Genomic DNA, 25,102 nt, shown 5'->3' with positions numbered 1-25,102 from the left:
TTTTCTTTTGCTCCGAACGGTGCTTTACACATACAGATGGATGCCTTTAGTTTTGAATTAGACATTTATTAACTTCTCTCTTGTCTTCAACAGTGTTCTCTGCAGCAGGATGTATTTAGGAAAAAATGCACATTATCTAGGCATGTTTTTGACAAATATTCATCCCCAGTGATGGAGCTGCACAATTAATGGGGAAAAATAAAACTGCAATATGGACTACATTAAACTTCAAAATTGCAAGAGGCTGCAATTCTTTTATCAGAGTGGTAGGTGCTCAAAATGAACTCATAAACATGATATTCTGGTGCTGAGCCCAATTTCTGGCCTAAAAAGAAATTGTACACTATATAAAAAAAAAAAAAACATTAGAAAAACTTTCATTGCATTCAGACAGAACAAATCTTAAGCAACAGCATCTCAAGTTTTTGGTCAAATCTAAAATATTGAAAAATCTGTATACTCTATTTCAATGTATCTTGTAATTACAATATTCAGCAAAAATAATCACAGTATCATTATTTGTGCAGCCTCACCCAGTGATGGAGGCTACAATACCTTTTTTGTGATAGTATCTCTAATGGGCCAAAACTTAAACCAACCGCCCTCTAATGATATTTTGTATGAACAGTGATCAATAATGTCAGGTTGACTTAATAGAATGTAATAGATGGGATACCAAACAGCATAAAATTAAGCTGCATAATACAGACTCAAAGTAGGCTGATGATATTGTAAAGCAACATGATTTTTGGTCCGGATGACCATCACTCCTCATTCTTTTGGCAATGACCGCTCCAGCTCTGATGGTGGCAGCAAAATACTAACCATACTGTCACAGAGACGAAGAAGAGGAACCGTAAATCGTCTGTTTACTTTGCTTTACGTCCACCGACCGCTGGTTGCCGGTAAAACGGGGCAGGGCCACCGATCTGCGTCAAGCCTGCCAGAATAAGACGGGAAGTAAGACGATTTTGCCTTCAAAACAAAAGCATCGCCGTTATTTTAAAACACCGCGGCAACGCAAGTTCGTTAACGGGGGGTTTTATTTTGAAAGGCCAGACAGGAAGTTGTATTTTTCATTCTGGGAAGTTTGACGCTGGTCGAGCCACAGTATATGCAGATCCATAACGCTTGGCTGAATTTAGGGCAGTACATGTATGTGATTGTGAGAAACACAGAAGTAACCGTGTAATTGAACACATATGGATCCCAATCGGATAATCCAGGCGCTGAAAGGGACGATCGATCCCAACCTGCGGATAGCGGCGGAGAATGAACTCAATCAGGTGGGTGAGCAAAAGTAGTTTGTTGTTTTTTTTGTTCTCTTCGGGGCATCATGTACCCATTTTGGCCCAAAATGATGCCCGTGTGTATGCATCGGGACAGGCCGTGTTTGGGGGGATCGATCTCGGCTTCGGCCTAGTGATTCTTCGGCCCTGGTTTGGGTTTTTCTACCAGGCCTGTAATCGGCAGTTTGACAAAATATTCCCCACATTCAGGCTGTTGCACCGAAGAACAATAGGATTTGGTGTTGACAGCCATCAAGCAGCAAGTGTACAGAGCGGGGGGTCCCCAACTTTTTCACGTCAAGGACCCCCAAATAGATCCACATCCGACCACAGACCCCCATCTGATACGGTTTTATCCCAAGTAACGTCATCTGAAAATATTTTTGTCGTTTTTTTTGACTTGAAATACGGATATTTCTGACTGTCTGTAGTATTGATGGGTTGATAACAGTGGGAGAGTGAAAGCTATAATCACAACATTCATCCTTGTACATTCCCTCGTTGTGTTAACCTGTACTGAGGGAGGTAACAGTGAAATTAAGATGTTCCTCATTCTGCCGGGGTTCCTCTGCTGGGATCCCCTCCAGGACCCCTGGACCTGACCACAGGTTAAATTGAATGTTTTATGATGGGCAGTAGTCAGTAAAAAGATGGATGAACTATCTCCAGTCTGTGATCATCATTCAGAAAAAGCATTAATGTATGTATTTTCCTCCTCATAAGATCCTATCATCATATAACTTTACATCTTCTCCTTTGTGATTGGTATAGATTTAATAAATATTCCACAAATAGGATCAGGAATAACTGTGGGTTTTTTTTAAAAGGGACAATGTGTGGGAATTAGCCTTTAAACAATGCATTCCCCTCTTTCTCATCTCTCTTCTGGACTTTGTTATTACTCCAGTCAGAGCAAACCTTTACATAGAAAACAGTTTCTTTGATTGAAAATATCACAGATTAATTACTATTTTTAATGATGGCGGTATCACTAAGTCTGCTTTGTTGTTTCAGTCCTACAAGATCATCAACTTCGCCCCCACCCTGCTGCAGATCATTGTGTCGGAGCAGGTGGAGTTCCCTGTTCGCCAGGCAGGTAAGAGAGAAACACTCCGGTATTTGATGCAATAGGAAAAAAAACTGTCTTCCACTGCAGGACCAAACAAGGCCAGACAGAGCTAAATCACTCATATTAGTAAATTTCCCATAAACCAATATTCCTGTTGTTCGTTTTGAGTCTCAATGCTGACAGATGATTGGATTGGATTATTGTTTCAAATGAAAATATTGTGTTTTTTATTGTTAGTGCCCCATCTGGCTTGACTGTTTAGACATAAAAAAGGGTTTTTGAAGGCTGATACCGATATGTTTGTATTGAAGCTGCCGATTCCCGATATTTTGTGCCAGTATTCAACATCTTTAACCATTTTTATGCCCCAAAAAAATTTAAATTATTCAGTTTTTAAGCCAGATTTTTATTCTCGATGCCAGGCACATTAAGTGACTGGTCAGGGTGCACAAAAATCAGATTTTGCTCACATTGCTACACGTAGAAGTGATCTGGCTCACACTGTGCTTGGAAATCTATGTTGTCTGGGTGTAATTCAGCTACAATACACATACAAGTGATGTGAAGAGATGGAGAACTGGAAAAAGTAAAGCAGTCACAGATTTAAATAAATACAGCAACAGGAGACACATAAGAGCCATTTTTTCAGGCCAAGTGTGGACAGACAGCAGTGTCATCTCATAAAATCTGATCTTTAAATTCGGATCTCAAAATATGAAATGTGTGTTTGTGGGTTTCCAGCGGCCATCTACCTGAAGAACATGGTGAGCCAGTACTGGCAGGACAGGGAGCCGTCTCTGGGTGAGGTGGTGTTCCCCTTCAACATCCACGAGAACGACCGGCAGCAGATCAGAGACCACATTGTGGAGGGCATCATCCAGTGTCCGGAGTCCATACGGTACCAGAGAGCACACTGACACACACACACACACACACACACACACACACACCACCCATTCATTCAGGACTTCACCCTCAGCTGCAGTCTGTCAGTCACTTACAGTGTCCTAGTACCAGGCTCATTCTCCAGTCACAGGAAAATTGACTTGAGAATTGTTTTTTTTTTTGTTGCTCTCATTTTAAGTCACAATGACAAAGAGCATCAGTCAAATATCTAAAATGTAATGTAATATGTGATTGCAGATCTGCAGATTCCAGACAGGGAAAGTCAGAGAAATTTGATCAGTTCTCAGGGGAAGTCAGGGAATTTTAGGGAATTTTATGAATGGGTCACTTTACAGGAATATACCAGGATGTATTTGACAACCTGTTTCACACGATCATTGCATTAAATGGAAAATTAAAAGGAATGACTGAGACAGTCTATATGCTGGGTAAGAAAATGGACATATGGCTTCTCTGGTGCATCGATTTAGATTATTTAGATTTAGATATAGATTTCAAATAGGCTTAATTCAAGAACCAAAAAAAGGGAAATCTGCACTCTCAAAAAGATATCTTGGTTGATTTATTTTACATGTTTCAAATAAAAACAAGCTGTAATATTTTTTATTTGAAACATGTAAAATAAATCAATCAAGATATCTTTTTGAGAGTGCGGATTTCCCTTTTTTTGGTTCTTGATGCAGAATGAATGAAATAACATTATCTTGCTTGACAAATGTCTGACTGAGTTACTGACTGTGTGAATTTGCCCCGCCCCTCCGCAGGGCCCAGCTGACCATGTGTCTGCGAGCCATCATCAAGCACGACTTCCCCGGCCGCTGGACCGCCATAGTGGACAAGATCGGCATGTACCTGCAGTCCCAGAACAGCGGCAGCTGGTACGGCAGTCTGCTGGCTCTGTACCAGCTGGTCAAGACTTACGAGTGAGTCTCCGATTAACGCTCCTCTTTTCCACCTCGCCGCTCTGAGTGTCCCTGCTGGGAACCCGTCCCCCCTCACACCAGGGTTGCGTGTTTTTAAAGGAGTACATCGGGTTTTTGGGAGATCGGCCCGTTGGTCAGCAATGTGAACATAGACACCAAAATCATCCAGGAAGGGGAGGGGGGGGGGGGCACGTAGCAACATCCTCTTTGAGACAGGAGACGACTACGGAAGCCTATTGAGGACATGAATTCATACAGTTTATTTACGCTGTTTTACCATGATAACAAGTTAAGTTTCTTTGTTTTCTTGAGATTTTCAGTTATTTATGTCATTATCTTGAGATAATACATTTTGTTTTCCAGAGTTAATGACAAAATTGTCTCATTTTATCTCGGATCTCGAGGTAATTTTCTCCCTATCTCGGGATAACTGTTTCTCGAGATAAAGAGATATTTTTCTGCTTGGAACTAACATCCTAAAGGAAAGCATATTATTCAAAACCCAAATGTTGAAGTCGGCCTTCCTGTTGGTGTTCAGGGCATCTTCAGTCACTCGGCATGTCATCATGTCAATAGTGATGCACCGCAATTGGAAATCTGAAGGAGCAATATAAATAAAATCATTATCTCGGGGGAGAAAAAGTTTCGTTATCTTGGGGAAACATCACATAAACATCAGAAACATCACATATTCTCTCTCTCTGTTTTCTCGAGATAATGACATAAATAACTTGATATCTCAAGAAAACAAAGAAAATGAACTCCTTATCATGGGAAAACGGCGTAAGATGAAATGTATAAATACATGTCCTCAATGGGCTTCCGTAGACAACGGGGTTTATGGGAAATATGGTCTTAATTTTGAGAAACACTAGCACTAACATTACTACTGGTGTGAGATAGAGACTACCAATCGTCTCATTTGTTTAGGGTCATTATACCAAGGTACCACAATTAATTTGACAATGATTTATTGATGTTTAAGAATGCTACATGTAGCGCCATTAACCTTTAACAGTGAGATCTGTTTATGATGTGTGTGTGTGTCTTTGTGTCTGTGTGTCTCTCTCTGTGTGTGTGTGTGTGTGTGTGTGTGTCAGGTATAAGAAGGCAGATGAGCGGGAGCCGCTGCTGGCAGCCATGCAGATCTTCCTGCCTCGCATCCAGCAGCTCCTCACCCAGCTGCTGGCCGACGCCACCATCTTCTCTGTCCTCATCCAGAAACAGATCCTCAAGATCTTCCATGCTCTCGTACAGGTGTGTGTGTGTGTGTGTGTGTGTGTGTGTGTGGAGGTGTATGGCATTGATAAAAGCCAAGACGCTTGGACCGGTGGAAATTTTTAGACTCAAACAATTCAGTAGAACAGAGAAAAAGCACTTAATTACTTAACTTACTGAAATGTAATATTACTCTAGATAAGAGTGCTTGTTCCATGTCATCGTATTTAGTTGTTTTTTTTCCTTCCAAAAAATGAGTAAACTTAGGAGAGATGTATTGATGCATGAATTCAAAAAGGCCCATGGGTTTCTTAGGTTCCTCCTGCATGTTTTCTTTTCTTAGATCTTGTTTAGTTATAATTTTATTGAAAGTATCTTCATGTGCAATTTAAAGAAAGTAAAATTAACTAAACCTAAACTAAACACAAACAAAAACAATAACATTGAACAAAACAATAACCCTTACATAAACTTAAAACAAACCTAAAGTTAGAACTAAACAACACAAAAACCAAGCTTAACTAAATCCAAGTAAACAAAACTAAAACTCAGATTGAAACTAAACTAAATCTAAACAAAAGTTGAACTAAACTAAAACTAAGCAAAAGTAAAACTAAAGCTAAACTAAAAATAAACAAAAACGAAATAAAAGCAGAACCGACCTAAAGCTGAGCTAAAACCAAAACTAAAGTAAAACTACACTAAACTAAAGAAAAACTAAAACTAAGCTACACTAGACCAAAATAGTTGCTCTTGATGTGTGTGTGTGTGTATGATGATGATGATGATGATGATGATGATGATGATGATGATGATGATGATGATGATGATGATCCCGTTCTCCTGCAGTACTCGCTGCCCCTCCAGCTGATCAACAACACAGTGATGACTCAGTGGATGGAAATCCTCCGAGCCGTGATGGACCGAGACGTCCCTCCTGTAAGACACACACACACACACACACACACACACACACACACACACACACACACAGAGGTATTAAACAGCTTGAGATTGAATCAGACAGATTAGCCGTTATCTTGTTTTTCCTGGAGCAGGCCCTGTCTTGCTTTACACATTAATTGAATTAGCTGTTGGTGTCCAGCTGTAGTGGAAACCAGATTCTTCCCCCTTTTAAAAAAACAGGTAGGTGTCACATTTTTAGGCCATGGAAGCGCTCTGACATAGTTATGGAAAGTCATGGAAAAGTCATGAATTTTACATTAGGACTCGGATGGAAACCCTGAAAATAAATGAAATAGCCTTTTTTTTTCTTACATACTATGAGGAACATGAGTTGAATTTTTCAGCGTTTTTATTGAGATTTTATTGAATAGAAAGTACGGGAGACACAGGAGAGATGGGATGGGATTTGATCTGCAAGTCCTTAAAAAGTCTTAAAATGTTTTAAATTGAATTATCTAAATTCTTAAAAGGTCTTAAATACAGTTAAATATAAAATGTGTTTGAGTCTTAAACTCGGTGTCAGAAGTCTTAAAAATGTAGCTTTCCTCAGTGCAATATGCAGATATGTACTTTACTGTTATATTTTTGGGGTGAAATTGTTCTTAAATTGGTCTTCAATCCTATTTGAAACGGCACTGAAAAAGTGTTAAAAAGTCTTACATTTAACTTGCAGAAACCTGTAGTCACTCGGTTATTGTTCATGTACCAAACAATATTCTACTGAAACTGATCGATGTCTGGCTGTTTTTCCTGTTCTTCTTCTGTATTTCTATATAAAAACTCCAGAAACTGAGAATAAAATATGGGGGTGGGGGGAAAGAAACAGATGAAAGAGAATTTTACGGAAATGTTTGTGAAAAGTGTCCGCTGTACTTTGCGAGTGTGTATACTGTTTACGTCATCGTGAAAGTGTGTGTTTTGTCAGGAGACGCTGGAGGTGGACGAGGACGACCGCCCGGAGCTGGTGTGGTGGAAGTGTAAGAAGTGGGCGCTGCACATCATCACCAGGCTGTTTGAGCGGTGAGTCGCATCACATCAGTCGCATCACATCAGTCGCATCACATCAGTAGAAACCAGATTTCTAATTTCTACAGGCAGAGGGATTTTACCAGTCGTTCATATTGCTCTGATCTGGATCACAGGTACGGAAGCCCAGGCAACGTGACGAAGGAGTACTTTGAATTCGCAGACTTCTTCCTGAAGACATACGCAGTGGGCATACAGCAGGTGTGTGTGTGTGTGTGTGTGTGTGTCGCTGTCACTCCATACTTCTGACTGTGAAGACTATGTAATCTCACTAACTTGAGTGAGCGGTTCAAGAACAGCACGTATCCTGAGGCTTTTTCTGTCACTGAACTCTTAATCAGTGTGTGATTCATGGTATTTGATGCACTTTAAGTTACTCTGATGCACTTTAAGACGTTTCAGCTGTATTTATATTATTGTTTTATATTCTTTTCAATGAAACTAGCTGGCTAGAGGAGGTGTGTGTGTGTATGAGTCATTGATTTATGCGTATTCATGACATACCTTTGATGTTTTAAATGGTGGTACCAAGGACAAGTGCTAATAATCATTGGGATGAAATGGCAGTAAAATGAACTTGACTTTATGTGAAATGTAGTTTGATGTTTATTTGGCTAACACTGTTGTTGTTTTGCGGGCTGCTGTCTGTGTGTTGTCTGCTGTGAGTCCAGGTCCTGCTGAAGGTGGTGGACCAGCACCGACAGAAGCAGTACGTCACCCCTCACGTCCTGCAGCAGTCCCTCAACTACCTCAACCAGGGCCTGTCCCACTCCCTCACCTGGAAACAGATGAAGCCGCACATGCAGGTAGGTCATGGGACAGCAAGATACATGCCACAGTTTTATACTGAGTGTGTGTTGGGCGGGGTCTAATGTCAGTCAATCAATCAATCAATCAATCAATCAACCTTTATTTAGTTCTCGGAAGACACACTGAGGGCTGAGATCTTCTTTTCCAGTGGTGCCGAGATTACAAGCAGAAGAGTCACAAATAACACGAAAGAGGAAATGAATGAATAAATAACTAAATAAATAATCAAAAGGACAATTCAAAAAGAGAATCACACAGATTCACACAGATCGGTCCATCCTCACAGACACATCATTTAAAACGGGTGCAATTAAGGTTAACCAGAGTTGATATCTGTACAATTTAGTGGACAATATGATCTAAAATGCCATTGAGTGCACACATTTTTGCATGCGTGGCCCCAGTGGGAATTGAATCCCAAACTTTACCCATTGAGCTACACGAGAGCGCTATATGTGTGTTTTAAAGATGCTATGAGAAGCATTTTCACATCAATAAATCGTTACCACATTCATTTATGAGACATTAGTATAATTAGAAGATTGTCAGTGGCCTCTACTCTGCATTTTTACATTATGTGCCACTGGGTCAGTCTTTGCAGTGAATCTGCTGGATCGCTTTACGGCACAAAACAGAAAGAGGGCGCTGTTCTTCCGGAGCAAACGGAGCTAAAGCTGTTTCTTGAGTTTCTCACAGTGGCAGATGGAGGAACGAGTTAAAAGGCCGATAGAAAAATCACTTCCAGCATGTTTATGCTCTTCAGTGAAGTGAAAAACCTTTTGAGTGAAGAAGCAAAGAACGGGGTTTATGTGAAATATGGCCTTAATTGTGAGGAACACTAACTGGTGTGAGATAGAGGCTAGTAATTGTCTAAACCATGGGCTCATTTGTTTAGCATCATTATTTCAAGGTATCACAATCAATTTGACAGTGATATATTGATGTTTAAAAATGTTACGCATTGCATCTTTAAGTGTATATTGCTGTTTATGAGTGAAAACTTCCTAACTCTTGTCATTTTCATTTTCTCACTTGAATGTTTCCTTTATGGATTGTGGAACCTACCTGACCAAACCTGTAATATCATGATTTCATCAGCCCAGATTTCAGTTCCTGAAAAGTTGACGTTATGGAGATGCAGAGTTTCCTCCAACACCAGCAATACATTCCTCTCCTCTTTATCGATTAAAGTCAGTTATTTGCTCGAGGTGTTTTTCTGAACCTTTTTGAGTCTTTCTGTAATGACGAGTTCCTTCATCTCTTCCAGACCATTTGCCAGGAGGTGATCTTCCCTCTCATGTGTTACAAAGACGAGGATGAGAAACTCTGGCAGGAAGACCCCTATGAGTACATCCGCATGAAGTTCAGTGAGTACACACACACACACACACACACACACACACACACACACTGAGTTCTCCATACCATATACTGTATCTTCTCAATGCATAGATTCCTGGATTTGTACTTCTAGTGCGATATCTAGTGGTGGGTCTGGAATACACCACGTCAAGTTCAATTCATGCCAAGTTTCTATTCATAATTCATCCCATTCACTGTGAGCCTGTGTGCTGCAGACCTGTATGATGACCACGCCCTCCCAGCCACCGCTGCCCAGAGCCTGCTGTGTAAAGCCGCTCGCAAGAGGAAGGAGGTGAGGAGACGTTTTGATTTCAGTGCCGTTCTTCACATTCCCATTTCTGCCGTCACTCTTATCCAGAGCGACTCACAGCGGTAGAGTCGGCTTCAATTCCAAGATAAAACAAGAGTAATGTAGTGTGCTTGAGAAATATGAGGGTGCCTGTAGTGTGAACTTTGACCTTTGACCTTGTGCTGTCAGGTTCTTCCTCAGATGATGGAGTTCTGCCACCAGATCCTGATGGACCCGTCTGCTGACCCCCGCAGGAAGGACGGGGCGCTGCACTGCATCGGCGCTCTGGCTGAGCTCTTACTGAAGGCAAGTACACTCATCCAGAGATACCTGCGTGTGTGTGTGTGTGTGTGTGTGTGTGTGTGTGTGTGACAGTGTGACATTTCAGAGGGAAACTGTGTGTTTTTAGTTTATTCGACCATGCTAAAACGCAAGGATGAAAACCATATTACATCATCAAAGATGAGACAAAAAAACATATTTCCATTCTGGTTATTGGTATAGCAAAATACCAAGAATCTGGAGGTTGCAGTGCTTTAAACGCAATCTCATAAAACAGACACAATAATTACACAGACACATTTCAGTGCAAAACAACTGATTAGACACCCTTGTACACCCAGCAGATGGATAAAGGAGGTTCTACACTGTATGAAACCTGAGAAGAAAAAAAAAGATTTTCCCTCAGATGTTCCCTAAAAACCTTTGATAAGACTTGGAGACCCTTCTTAGACCATATAGACTCCTATATATAGATTACTATATACTGACTATTTCATATGAGAATGATGACAGGTGAGACTTTAACCAACATTTACAGATTTTCTTAGTCTTCCCCTTTTCCTCTGTTTCCTCCCTCTGGTTGGAAAGCCTGCAGTGGGGCTGATTTGGGGATTTTACAGTACAGATTTAATAGTACATGCTGATTTGTGTGTTTAAACGTTCACATATTCATATACTTGTACATGAAAATGAATAAAAAGAGAAGAAAAACCGACATTATGCCCAGAACACTTCATATTCCTCATTCACAGACAGTGGGATACTATCAGAAAGCCTTGACTTGTGGCTGTGTTTCGTCTGTCGTTGGACTGTGTTTTGTCTGTCGTTGGACTGTGTTTTGTCTGTCGTTGGACTGTGTTTTGTCTGTCGTTGGACTGTGTTTTGTCTGTCGTTGGACTGTGTTTTGTCTGTTGTTGGACTGTGTTCTGTCTGTCGCTGGACTGTGTCGTGTCCGTCTGTCTGTTCTGTCTGCAGAAGCGGATGTACAGGGAGCAGATGGAGCTGATGCTGCAGAACTACGTCTTCCCCTTGCTCAACTCTCCTCTGGGTTACCTGCGAGCCAGGGTGAGTGAGCCCTCCTGTCCGTCCAACACACCGTCTTTGTTCCAAACACGCTGTCTGTCCTCACTGGTACAAGAGAAACTGCTGTGCAGAGGAAATTGCTTTTGGTGCAGCATGATGTAGTGAATGGAATAGCTCTGCTGCATATATGGATATATATAAATAAGTAGACACCAAACAACTCACCACTTTATTTTTTATTTTTTTACATGCATACTTACCTCAAATTCTCTTACATGGTGCATAGTGGAATAGAGTGTAAGGGTGCAACCAAATATGAAAACTCTAATCATCGTAGAGTAGATGATATGATGACTTGATTCATTGTATTTTATTCTTTTATGAATGGTTGTTTTAATTTATTTAATTCAAAGACAAATTTATTTGCTTCAAGTTTGTCAAAAGACAAAATGTCCTCACTGTCCACTGTGACTTTCTTGATTTTTTTCCCAACTCTCTCTCCCTTAGGGTTAGGGTTGCAGGTTGGATGTTTGATTTATTGATATTCTGCCTGAAGGAAAGTGATGTCCATATATATTTTTAAGCTTTGTCACTTCAAATTAACCATTCACTATCTCTAAAGTCTGCTAAAATGTTAGGATTTTGTCAGCCCATGACTTGATCTACCTGAATCTACCTATCCTGCAAAGTACTGTAATTAGTTTTAATTTTATGCCGTCATTCGTTTTGCGAGAGTTGATGTCACTTTTTTTTCCAAATGGCGTCTGTCTTACTTTGGAATGAAACTGTTCAAAAGGGGTGTGTGTGTGTGTGTGTGTGTGTGTGTGTGTGTGTGACGGTAATGAAATGAGACAAGAATAATGAACTAAAACACAGAATGGAATAATAGACTGATATTTGTGCTTCTGTGTCTCATTGGAGAAAGGCATATAAATAGTTTGAGGGGGGGGGAAATGACGCACGCTCAGGCAGCCAGATAATTATCATATATATTACTCTTCTGACTTGATTTTTCAACATAGATTGGATATCAATATGTCAAAGCCAGCAGTGTGGCGAAGGTGTGTCACCAGGGGGCGCCACACTGCAACTGTTTCACTCCAAAACGAGAGATTCACCGTCTGAAATCAGTGACGCCGACTCTTACAAGATGATAGACTGCACAAAATGAAAACAAATGATGGCACTTTGTAAAGGATGCCGGGTACATTAAGCCCTTGATTGACTAAATGATGACACTTGTACAGACCGGATCCCATTAGAGATGCTGAACCAAAATGGGAACATAGGAGCATGTGAGAAAAGACTTCTTCTATTACTTCTATTGTGCCTTTTTAAACAAGAGGTTTTGCACTTAAAAAGCCGTTTAATTGATATGCTTTACAATGTGTTGAATACAATGTAGTGGCCTCAGAGAAGAGCTCCTGGCCCTTTGCATGTTATTTGTATCAGATTTGTTAGTGTTCATCCTCTGTGTTTAACCGGCTCCTGTGGCTCTCCTCCCTGCAGTCCTGCTGGGTGGTCCATTCAGTCAATGTGAGTCAGTGCTTTACCCCCCTTCAGCATCACAGATGTCCTGTAATCTACTCTGACTCACGCATCATCCTTAACACACACACATGGTGGGAAATAGCTGACAGCGGTGGCGGGAGATTTGACGTTTTTAGAGAGCTAAAAAAAAAAACCGATGTGGATGGCCTGAAAACAGGTGGAGCCGGCTGCTGAAAGCGATCCCGGGTGTTTTTTGCTGATCTGTGGTTCTTCGCTGTGTTGTTTTTCCCAGTCGTGCTGGGTGCTTCACTGCTTCAGCCCGCTGCGTTTCCATGACGAGCTGGTGCTGAGGAACGCCGTGGAGCTGGTCAAACAGGACCTGATCGCCGACAAGGAGATGCCGGTCAAAGTGGAGGCCGCCATCGCTCTGCAGACGCTCGTCAGCAACCAGGAGCAAGGTCTGTGGAGGGTTGTTGTGTGGACTGGCACACCTGCTTTGATAATAATTCATCAATCTTTATGGGAAATAAGGGTGTGGAGAAGGGCAACGTGTTCCCCACAGGGTTAGGGTTAGTTACAAAAATAAAGAGAGGGAGGCCACTTCTAATGCAAAAAGCAAAAATGAAAATGTGCAAAGTAAATATGTAGTGCATGAACACTTTAGCACTTCAGCATTTCAAGTGGATACACTCCTCCATGAATTGCCATTGTATTGCCAGTTTTAATTTTTATTTGAGTTTTTGCTCATTTTTTACATTTTCAATCCCTTTAATGTTAATTGTGACAATTTTTACCATGATTAAAGATATTTTTATCAGTTTTACCAAACCTCTATGGCTCATTCACTCCCATTCAATTCCAAACGGCATAGAAAACAACTGGAGATGGTAAAGGTGATCTATCACTGTGAATGAGAAGCAGACAATCGTGTTTTGCAAATTTGCATCAGAAAACTAGAATTTAAACTAGAACTTAAATCCTAAAATAGCTGCTTGTAGAAGTGAGGGCACTTCTACAACACTTGAATCAACTATTTCCCTCTCTCCTCCTCTGTGTGTGTGTGTGTGTGTGTGTAGCCAAGCTGTACATCAGGCCGTACATTCGGCCGGTCATGCAGGAGCTGCTGCACGTGGTTAAAGAGACGGAGAACGATGACCTGACCAACGTCATTCAGAAGATGATCTGTGAGTACAACCAGGAAGTGGCCGCCATCGCTGTGGACATGACCCAGAACCTGGTAGGAACTGACTGTCTCTCTGTCTGTCTGTCTGTCTGTCTGTCTGTCTGTCTGTCTGTCTGTCTCTCTGCCTGTTTGTCTCTCTGTCAGTCTGTTTAAATCAATAGAAGAAGAACTGGGTAGTTAGCATGAGCAGCGATAGCCACCATGGCTGAACAGACAAAGAAAAGAGAAACTCAAACTGCATCAACAGAAAATCCAAGCTGGATTTCCAAGCTGGATCACCTGTCAATCAAACACTGTTTGATTGACAGGTGATCTCTGGGAAGTGCAGTGCAGAAACACCACAGCAATGAGCGCTTGGAGCCAAAGATGAAGAGAATTTTTTTTTTTTACAATTTTCACTTTTGTTATTGTGAACAAGGAACATCCAAGAGTGTCAAACCTGAAAAATATTTATCCGTTTTCGAAAGATACCACCCTTTTTAATGTAGATCATTTACTTTAAGACTTTTTACAGTGGAAATCTGCAAGATCTTGCCAGCTTTGTTTCTTTGTTTTGGTTTTTAAATTAATCTTAAATTCAATTCTAGGTAGCATTGAAAAGATCTTTGAAAAGTCTTAACTTTGGCTTTCTGAAACCTAAGATACTCTGTGTTTATATCTCTGTCTGTTTCTGTGTGTATGTCTATTACTCTATAATATAATCATACTGTCCTAACAACAGACATAAATGCATATGTGCAGTTTGATAAGGATGCTGTTTTGAAGTGTGTGTAACCTGTGTGTGTGTGTGTGTGTGTGTGTGTGTGTGTGTGTGTGTGTGTGTGTGTGTGTGTGTGTTGTCCAGGCTGAGATCTTCACTAAGGTCCTGCAGAGTGAGGAGTACGAGGAGAACGAGGATAAGACGGTCATGGCTCTGGGCATCCTCAGCACCATCGACACCATCCTCACCGTCATGGAGGACCACAAGGAGGTCACACACACACACACACACGTACACACGTACACACATGCACACACAGAATTCACAGTAAATTCAATACCAGGACATGCTGTCACAATATTGTAATGTGATATTTGCTGCTCTGATATTTGATATTTACTTTCACTCTCTCTCTCTCTTATTCTCTGTTGACTCTCTCTCCTGTCTGTCTGTGTCTTTCTCTCTCTCTCTCTCTCTCTCTCTCTCTCTCTCTCTCTCTCTCTCTCTCTCTCTCTCTCTCTCTCTCACTCTCTCTCACTATCTTGGTCTCTCTCTCTGTCTCTCTTTCTTTTCCTCTTTCTCTCTTCCTATCTATCTCTCCCCTCTCTCTCTCTCTCTCTCTCTCTCTCTCACTCTCTCTCTTCTCTGTTGACTCTCTCTCCTGTCTGTCTGTGTGTCTCTCTCTCTCTCTCTCTCTCTCTCTCTCTCTCTCTCTCTCTCTCTCTCTCTCTCTCTCTCTCTCTCTCACTATCTTGGTCTCTCTTTCTGTCTCTCTTTCTTTTCCTCTTTCTCTCTTCCTATCTATCTCTCACCTCTCTCTCTCTCTCTCACTCTCTCTCTCTTCTCTGTTGACTCTCTCTCCTGTCTGTCTGTGTGTCTCTCTCTCTCTCTCTCTCTCTCTCTCTCTCTCTCTCTCTCTCACTATCTTGGTCTCTCTCTCTGTCTCTCTTTCTTTTCCTCTTTCTCTCTTCCTATCTCTCTCTCTCTCTCTCTCTCTCCCCCTCCCTCCCTCCCTCTCTCCCTCCCTCCCTCCCCTCTCTCTCTCTCAGATCACTCAGCAGTTGGAGGGGATCTGTTTGCAGGTGATCGGCCTGGTCTTGCAGAAGCCCATCATAGGTATGGCAGGTGTGTGTGCGCAGGCGGTCCACTGTCTTTATGTGTACACACACACACACACACACACACACACACTCACTCCATTAAGACTCCTGCTGTGTCGCCATTTTGCAGATCTCAGTTTGTCCTAAAAAATATTCATTTGAAACTGTTCATTCTTTCATTATAGACTCGGTTCATTCTGCTCTTGTGCATGAATTCATTTTCTCCTGAAGCGCCGCTGCCTTGTAGAGCGCAAACAGAAACGCTTGTTCCTGCTCATTTTGCTGTGAATAGTCTTTGTGCAAGTATGAAAGTCAATTTCCCTCATGCTCCACCAGCCCCCAAATGACTATTCATACCTGTGTAATTACCTGTGTGTGTGTGTGTGTGTGTAGATGTAAAAATCAGAGATGATTAGGCAGAGAAAGTGTGTATGCGTGTGCGCTAAAAACCAAAGCAGGCAGAGAATGTCTTGGTGTGTGTCTGCAGGCGTGCACCCATGCATACATGTCCAGTAAGAGTGTGTGTGTGTGCGTGCGTCTGCGCGTGTGTGTGTGTGTGTATATGTGTGTATATGAGAGAGCGCTTGCACGAGGATGTGTTAGTGCTAACGTGTGTGTGTGTGTAAAAAAAATGAAAGATAAGGAGGCAGAGAAAGTGTATGTGTGCATGTGTGCGCCCATGCCCATGCGTGGATGCACAGTATGAGCGATTGTGTGTGTGTGTGTGTGTGTGTGTGTGTGTTGGCACAAGTGCTAATGTGTGTGCGCGTATCCAAAAATCAGAGATAAGGAGGCAGAGAAAGCATCTGTATATGTGCGTGTGTGCATGTGTGTGTCTGTGCTTACTCTGTGTGTGTGTGTGTGTGTGTGTGTGTGTAATCCTGGGTAATTGGCCCTCTGAGCCCGGTGCAGGATTGGATCCCTCCCGCTCTGGTAATGAATGGATTGACTGATAACCTCCTGCTGGAAGGCTCTATTCAAGCAGAGGGAGCGCGAGCAGCAGGAGAGGGTCACAACCAACAAAATGAGAGATGGAGAGGTCAAGCAAATTTTTCTCAGGGAAATCTATACAGCACACACACACACACACACACACACACACTTCTCCACAGCTGTACTCTTTACCCCTCGCTTTATAGCATTGATTCCCGGGGGGGGAGAGAGGAGCAGCACGCATCGCTGAAGTCCCCATAATCACAGTAAAGACTCAAGGGTATTATGGCTTTTATGCTGTTATACTATACACCTGCTACCAGTGTGTGTGTGTGTGTGTGTGTGTGTGTGTGTGTGTGCTGTCAGAACAATTTTCTTCAATATAGTACACATCCATATGAATATAAGCAGGAGAAAGCAAGAAAAAATACCGTTCAGCTCCCTGGTTTCCTCAGCAGTGTGTCACAACCTTGCAGCTCCTCCAAAGCCAAATGAATGGAAACAAAGCAGCTGCTCCTGGAGAATAATTTACAGAGATTTACTTACTTATTTACTTATTAAACACCAACGCCTTTCAGTTGTAACTGAACCCTGACGCAGGGCTCTTGCGGCTGAAAGGTGTTGGTTTTTAATATTAAACGGGACATCAATAGAGTTTATTTCCTCCTATTCAAAGCCTGTAATTGACACAAGCAATTTTCACAATAGAGACAAGTAAACTAGCTAATCAGAGCAGAGATCCAACAGAAACGTGTCATGAACAGGTATCGCAGTGCAAAATACTGTAATAATATTAATAATACTGCATTGTCATTTGCTTTTTTTGGCTTGAACGAGACATTTTCCGGTCTTAGTAGCTTAAATAATTGAAAATTAAATAATTAAATGTCAATGGGTGGGACGCTTTTGTTCCAAAACAGACTCCTGGCCAGAGAATTACTTTTGAAAGCCAGAAATCTCAGCACCTGGTGAAGGATTCTTTGATTAATTGCAATAACCTTATCAAACCTCCACAGATGGTCATTTTGCGCTATCGGGCAATAAAAATCTTACTTATTACCCCTTTAAAGCTTTGTCAATTCTTATTAAAAAAATGCAGATTTGACCAATCAGATTGCTTGGCTGAAACTACCTTCTCATGCTGCGCGACACCATCACTTTCATAATTCACAGCGGCCACTTCAGCGCACTTTCTGTTAACCTGCTCCCATCGCTGGTGAAGTGACTCTGTGTGTGTGTGTGTGTGTGTGTGTGTGTGTGATATTAACACACCTGTGCTGGCCTCTCCATGCAGAGTTCTACGAGGAGATCCTGTCGCTGGCGTTCGGCTTGACCTGCCAGACCATCTCCCCCCAAATGTGGCAGCTGCTGGGCGTCCTGTACGAGGTCTTCCAGCACGACTGCTTCGACTACTTCACAGGTACCTCGCACACACACACACACACACACACACACACACACACACACACACACACACACACACACACACACACACACACACTCACACACACACACTCGTTTTAGTCAAGAAGATGCACTCAACAAATATTTTTTTATTGTTGGCAAATGTTGACAATACAAGTCACCAAAGACGATGATGGACTGTGTGTATGTGTGTGTTCTTCTACAGATATGATGCCTCTTTTGCACAACTATGTTACCGTGGATACAGACATGCTCTTGTCCAACCCCAAGCACTTAGAGGTCATCTACACCATGTGCAAAAAGGTCAGTGTTTACTATGCAAACATGGTTCAGTGTAACTTTAATTGCAATGCTCCCTATTTCTGTTTGTCTTTTAATCACACTGTACCGAGTCAGAGTCCACTGTATGTACCCTGGTGCTAAAATAAGATAAATAAGACATGTAAATGAAACTTGATACCCATGATAGGGGGGAAATTGAAAAGTGGAGTATGTTTGGACAACTTTTACCCTTTTGGCTCTTCACTGTTTGACTGTTTTGACCTTTGACCTGCTGCAGGTGCTGACCAGTGATGCAGGCGAGGATGCAGAGTGCCACGCTGCCAAGCTGCTGGAGGTCATCATCCTGCAGTGCAGAGGCCGGGGCATCGACCAGGTCAGAAACAGCCCACTGCCTGCTGGGAAATAATTATTGGATTAGCATAGCATTGTCACTGACTGACTTTCATTTTTGAAACTCCTATTCAGCTATTTCTTCATGTGTTCTGAACTGGTTTGAACACCAGAGAAGGGAAATTACAACAAAGAGTGCGGACAAATCCATCATGTTTAGCTAAAATTACAGGGACTGGAATCAGATTATGAAATTCTGAGATTATTTTGACTCCCACCACCACCAATATCTCTAACCTGGCAGGATGACAGGTGACCGAAACTCTGTCCAGTAAATGAGCTACTTGTGAGTCCATGTGACTTTTGTTTACAAGCCCTAGTTCACGCAGCAAGAACCTAAACAAACCAAATAGAAAAATGCACCAAAGTAAACTTTTCCGCTCTGGTTCGGACCAGTCAAAGTGAACTGCAGACGTCATCGCACCCTAATCCTCCTCTGGTGTCTATTTTCCAGTGCATCCCTCTGTTTGTGGAGGCGGTGCTGGAGCGTCTGACGCGGGGGGTGAAGTCCAGCGAGCTGCGGACCATGTGCCTGCAGGTGGCCATCGCTGCGCTGTACTACAACCCGGCCCTGCTCATCCACACCCTGGACAACATGCACTTCCCTCACAACCCCCAGCCCATCACCGCCCACTTCATCAACCAGTGGATGAATGACACCGAGTTCTTCCTGGGGTGAGGGGGGATGTCCCTATTTGTTTAAAGTGTTTTTTGGTTTTTTTTTACCTTTATTTATCCAGAGTAGGTTGATGGAGCAAGCATGTTTTTTTTCAGTGATTCTCTGCTTCACAGTCGTACATTTACACACAATCACCAGTAAAACCTGCCTTCTACTTTGGGCGTCTAGAGCCTAGAGGTTAGAGAGACCAGATGACCAGGTGGCCAGAAGGTTGCTGGTTTGAATCCCGGATCAAATGGGGAAATCTGGGCAGGATAAGTGAATAAAGAAACCCTCCCTCAGATGCTACCACAGTACCAGAGTTGGTGCATGTTAAAAAAACAAAAACAAAGACTGTGGGTCCTTGAAAAGTCTGAAAAGGTCTTAAATTATTAATATAATAATAATAATAATTTAAGGGCTTAAAAAATATTAAAATATCTTAAACACAGTTGGAGGTCTTGTGTTTTTTCATCATGCAGTGACAGGTTTCTAGAGTAATACAGAATGCAATAAGCATTCATATCTGCTTTACTAAACACAAATAGACATCACATCATTTGGTAAGTGATTTCCTTTTTTCTTATACTGCCCATTTATAATTTCAGAACATTCCTTAGCTATGTTCATTCAGAATTAGGCTAGTTTTGTCAGCTTTGTTTCTTTGTTTTGTTTTTTAAATTGTTCTGAAATTCAATTCCAGGTAGCATTAAAAAGCCTTAAATTTGTCTTTCTGAAATCTGCAGACACCCTGAAACAGCGGTGGATGAATAACGGTTAAACCAAAATGTCTCATAGGACCTGATCCTCTCATTACCTCCTCCTCTCTTCTTTCATGTTACAGTCTTCTGCATATATACCATCCGCCCTCTCAGCCTTTCCCTTTCTTCGTCTCTCCTCCGCTCCCCAGGCTCCACGACCGCAAGATGTGCATCATCGGCCTGAGCGTGCTGATGGAGCTGCCCAGCCGGCCGGCGGTGGTGGAGGGAGTCGCCGCCCAGATCGTCCCCTCCGTCCTGCTCCTCTTCCTGGGCCTCAAACACCTTTACGCCTCCCGCCTCCTCAACAAACCGGACCTGCTGGCCCGTGCCGGGGCTCAGGACGAAGACCAGAACGGTGAGAAAGGATTAAGGAAGGAGGGGAAAAAATGAAAGTGAAACGATATGGCACCTGGAAGAGAGAGAGAGTAGGAGAAAGGAAAATGGAATGAGAACAGAAAGAAAGGAGAGAGGAGGGAAGAGACAAGTGATGATAATGAAATGAGATTCTTGATTTTTGCCAACCTCGCATCTTCCACCACTCAATTCTTGATTCAGCCCTGAGCTCAAATTAGCTGCACTACATTTCCTTTCTTGCCCCCAGTGGCTCTACTTTGCTTCAGTCAAGTGTAAAGGAATTAGATTTCTAAACCCCGTCCGCTGCTTGTGGGGCTTGTAGCGCAGCGAGGCAGACAGACAAATGAACTGAGCTGTGGCTTTCTCCTGCGGCTCGGTGTTAATAAGCAACATCTATCAGCGCCGTGTCGATTTTAATGCATCAAAAAGGATCGAAAGGCTTCAAAATGTTGTATTCTTAGGAGAAGAATTGATATTTTCTTCTAGTGTGTAGTGACTGAGTGTGGTCTGATTCTATTTATGTGAGATATGTTTTCATTCATGAGAGAAAGGTATCTAAAAGAGCATTGTTTTGTAACCAGTATTTGAAGTACCAGCATCAATATCAGTATCCAAAATGTCCAATGGTAAGCCCTAGTCTCTCCAGTCATATATTTATTTTAGCCTCCATTATTTCACCCAAATTCCCACTGAGTTGGTAAAACAAAACTAAACTGAACAAATGAAGCTCATACGCAAAGTCACCATTACAGGAAAGTTAATTACTTCACTGAAAAGCTTTGATTTATGGACCTTATTCCCACAGCGGCTATTCTGAACATGCGATTTGAGAAACTCTACCCGGAAGATTGGCATATACCGTATATAAAACTACTATTACTTCACAAAATAAGTGCGGACTTCAGATAGACCTAGCAGTTATCAAACTAGCCCACAGTCTCTGGAACAACAACTGTAACAACTGCTTGAATTTAGCAGGGAAGTTAAAATGTGAAACTACTGTATATCCCTCCAGATTCTTGAGTTCTATTTGTTTGTAATGCATTTTTCTGTGGAGAATCTGTGAAATAATAAATGTTTGTCTGATTCTTGACGTTTCGTATGATGTGCATCTTGGTACGCAACAGGTGGAACATTGTTCTTCCAGGTAGAGTTTCCACCCTGAAAATGGCTGCAGTGAGAATAAGGTTCATGAGGAATTGTGACATTATTAAGCCTTTGTATATACCTGTGTGTCATTTCTGGTTTGTGTGTGTTTCGTGGGCAGAGGAGATCCCCAGCGATGAAGACGAGGTGAACGAGAACCGCAACGCCATGCAGCAGCAGTCCAGCACGCCGGCGGGCCAGGGGGGCGACGACGACGACGACGACGACGACGACGATTACTGGGACGAAGAGGGCTTCGAGGGGACGCCCCTGGAAGAGTACAGCACGCCGCTGGACTACGACAACGGAGAGGACGAGTATCAGTTCTTCACCGCCGCCCTGCTCAGTAAGCACACACACACACAAAAACACATTCTACAGAGTATTTATGTGCACATGAGCAAATACACTCATATGTCTTAATATACTTGTGAGGACATTTCATTGATATACTTTAATTCCCAAACCCAACATTATTCTAACACAAATCCATAACAATAAAATTGACATTTTGCACAAGGGGATCAACACAGCAATTGATTTGAGGGATTTGCCTTATTGTTCCCTAATCCTTCACCCTCACTTTAACCCACACTACTAAATACCTAACCCTAACCCTAATTTAACCTAACACTAACCCATTACATTACAAGGCAACAGTAAACATGTCGTCCCCTGTGAATGATGCAGTCCCTCTCTGGGCCAATCGGTAACAAATACTATAATTTCCCCAAGTTTCGTCATAATCTGATGTGTGTCTGAGATATTGTGTGTGACAAATGAAGGAAAGAATGATAGGAATGGAGACTGATCCATAATCTCTCCCCGCACATTTTTTGTTATATATATATATATGTCAAATACTCAATATATTTCATTGTCTTATATTAATGCCCTAACTAACAAGTTACAACTCTAACCCATAACACTGAAATAGCCCCTTTGTAAAGGGAGGACCACAAAAAAAGGTTTCCTCTATCTTTTTGTGGACATTTAGTCTTTATAGGGACAATAGCACAAGAACACACACACACACACACACACACACTCTAACCCTGTGTCGGTGTGCAGGGGTCCAGAACACGGACGCAGGCTGGTACCAGTCCCTGACGGCTCCCCTCAGTGACGACCAGAAGAAACAGCTGCAGGAGATCTACAGCCTGTCGCAGCAGAGGAGGAGCACCGCCGCCAAGGGCCAGTGGTGAGGCAACAGACAGGACTATGGACCAATGAGGAGAGAGAGAGAAGTTAGCCAATCAGGAGAGGAGAGAGAGATGGACAAAGAGACACATAGTACACAGTAGTTTCATATACCGTTATGTTGATGCTTGTGACTTCATGGAAACATGCTTGGACTGTCCACCAAACGCAACAATAAACAAGATGTGGTGTTTACATTCCAGAATATACCAGTTAATATCGGCAAATCCCAGCTAGCATATTCCGGTTTTCCATATTTGGGGATATGGGCTTATCCTGGTGGTTATTGTAAACGGGATATGGCGTTTACATGCGGCAACTCGTAAACGGAATATTTGAATATCCAGAATATAAATAGAATATTAATGTGCATGTGAACGCACTCGGAGACACAGACAGGGGAACAGGGAGAGATTTGAGAGGACAAGATTAGAAGACAGAGACGGAGAGAGAGAGAGAGAAAGAGAGAGAGAGATTGGCCATTAGGATGAGAGCAGAGACCGAAGGACTGTGGCTCAATAACGAGTCATGGTTCAATAGTGAAAAATAACTATGTACCAGTCAGGAGAACAGACAGACTAGAGGACTATTTGCCAAAAAGGGAGAGAGAGAAGAAACTAATCCAAACAGTGGAGAAGGACTTTGTACTAATGCTGCGTTCAAGTCAAAGTTGTAAGTCAGAAATCTCCACCTGGGTGGTCGTAATTACAGCCTTGGTATGTTCCAGCGGTTCAGCTCGTTAAACCCAGGGGAGAAACATGGACGACTGCGAGATTTTCCCTTCCCAACGTTAAATCCTGATCCCCATGCAACAGCTAATGTTATGTCAGTGATATCCGGCAACGTTAGCTAGCTAGTTAGCATCGGCAACCGTAAGTGCAACTTTACATTTCAAAATGATGCGTTTAAACACATGCCACACAGGTGTTTTGATTGGTTTAGTGTTTAAAATGCTGAAAATTTAACTCAAGTGTGTTTCCTACTGACGTGAGGAGCCATACGGTGCGTTTTTTTCTAACAGGAGATCGAAATTTCCGACTTTCTGACATCTCTGGAACGCAGCATGAGGACCATTAGCCTAGATGTCAGTGAAGACCAGAGTATGGACTTAGAGATGCTGGTCAAACGGAGAGAAGGACCGGAAAAAGTGTTTCTGACAAGCGTACCATTCATCTTGTTGTGTTTTCAGAGCGCTGAGGAGCTGCAGGCGGAGACTGCAGGGTGGATGGAGGAGGGTGAAGAAGAAGGGAGGAGCTGGTCTGGCCTGAACTGAAGTGGATTCAACCCCCCCCCCCCCCCCCCCCCCAGAAGAAGAAGAATAGAACCGATTCAGTCCAGATCAGACCAGATCAGACGTAATGGATCCCAACAAAACCAGGTTGCAGGATACCATCAGAACTGGACTAAGCAGCAGGGACTGGTTCGGCATGACACCAGTCCAGGACCTGGTACACTGTACAGACTATTCCTATCACCAGGACAGGACCGCTGGTCTGTGTGTGTGTGTGTGTGTGTGTGCGTGTGTGTGTGTGTGTGTGTGTGTGGACTCCAGAGAAAGGTCTGCATTATAAATATATATATATATATCATCGACCAGCAAAATTCGTTTATGTTCTTGTACAGTGCAGTCCTTTGGTCTGTGACTCGGTAACTGTGTTTACGTATGTGTGAGTGTGAGTGTGTGAGTGTGAGTGTGTGTGTGTGTGTGTGCGCACGAGCCTAGAAAAAGGAGTGAACACATGACAGAGTGTGTGTGTGTGTGTCATGTATGTACTGTAAACGCTGTCTTCGTCTCTCTATAGCCGAACACTTTTTATCATCTCATGAAGAGAGGGCAGGCGGTTTGTCTGCCGGGGTGCCTTGTTTGTACACAGACAGGACAGCTGAGGTCAAAGGTCAAACGGTTGTGATCATGTCACACACATATGAAATGTAAAATGGGTCAGAGATCTCGGGAGAAGCAGGCTTTGGTTTTTTTTTTTCTTTTGGTTTTCTTTTTCTGCTCGTCGCTGGGTTTTGTTTTTGTAACGGTTTTCAGAACTAACTTAAGAAAATCATAAAAGTTCATGTAACATCTTTCTGGGTTGTTCTTGTTGTTATTCCTTCCTTCTTTCCTTTCCTCCTGCTTTCCATCCCTCCTTTACCTTCCTCCTTCCTTCATTTTTAGATTCTTAGTTCGTTCTTCTTCTAAGATGAAAAGGAACAAAGGAAAGTAAGAAGGAAGGGAGGGAAGAAGAGAGGAGGGAAGGAAGATGGATGATGGATCTTTGCTTAAATTCTTTGTCTTTCTTTCTTTCCTTCTCTCTTTCTCTCTTT

At 42.4% G+C, this 25,102-nt stretch overlaps 1 protein-coding gene across 1 annotated transcript; it reads left to right on the top strand.

Annotated features, from left to right (window-relative positions):
- Positions 1-1,118: 1,118 nt before the first annotated feature.
- On the top strand, positions 1,119-24,862 carry ipo8 (importin 8). Its single transcript, XM_071906955.2, has 25 exons — positions 1,119-1,286; positions 2,304-2,385; positions 3,100-3,256; positions 4,029-4,187; positions 5,288-5,444; positions 6,255-6,344; positions 7,297-7,391; positions 7,514-7,598; positions 8,069-8,203; positions 9,475-9,574; positions 9,785-9,861; positions 10,048-10,164; positions 11,116-11,205; positions 12,947-13,112; positions 13,731-13,891; positions 14,682-14,807; positions 15,587-15,653; positions 17,865-17,990; positions 18,201-18,298; positions 18,555-18,650; positions 19,122-19,342; positions 20,236-20,441; positions 21,708-21,932; positions 22,658-22,787; positions 23,976-24,862. Coding segments are annotated over exons 1-25 (3,051 nt in total). The 5' UTR covers positions 1,119-1,202; the 3' UTR covers positions 23,977-24,862.
- The last annotated feature ends 240 nt before the right edge of the window (positions 24,863-25,102 follow it).

This window comes from Centroberyx gerrardi, chromosome 24, assembly GCF_048128805.1.
Source record: "Centroberyx gerrardi isolate f3 chromosome 24, fCenGer3.hap1.cur.20231027, whole genome shotgun sequence".
NCBI lineage: Eukaryota > Metazoa > Chordata > Actinopteri > Beryciformes > Berycidae > Centroberyx > Centroberyx gerrardi.
This window is presented reverse-complemented; position numbering and strand designations above follow the sequence as displayed.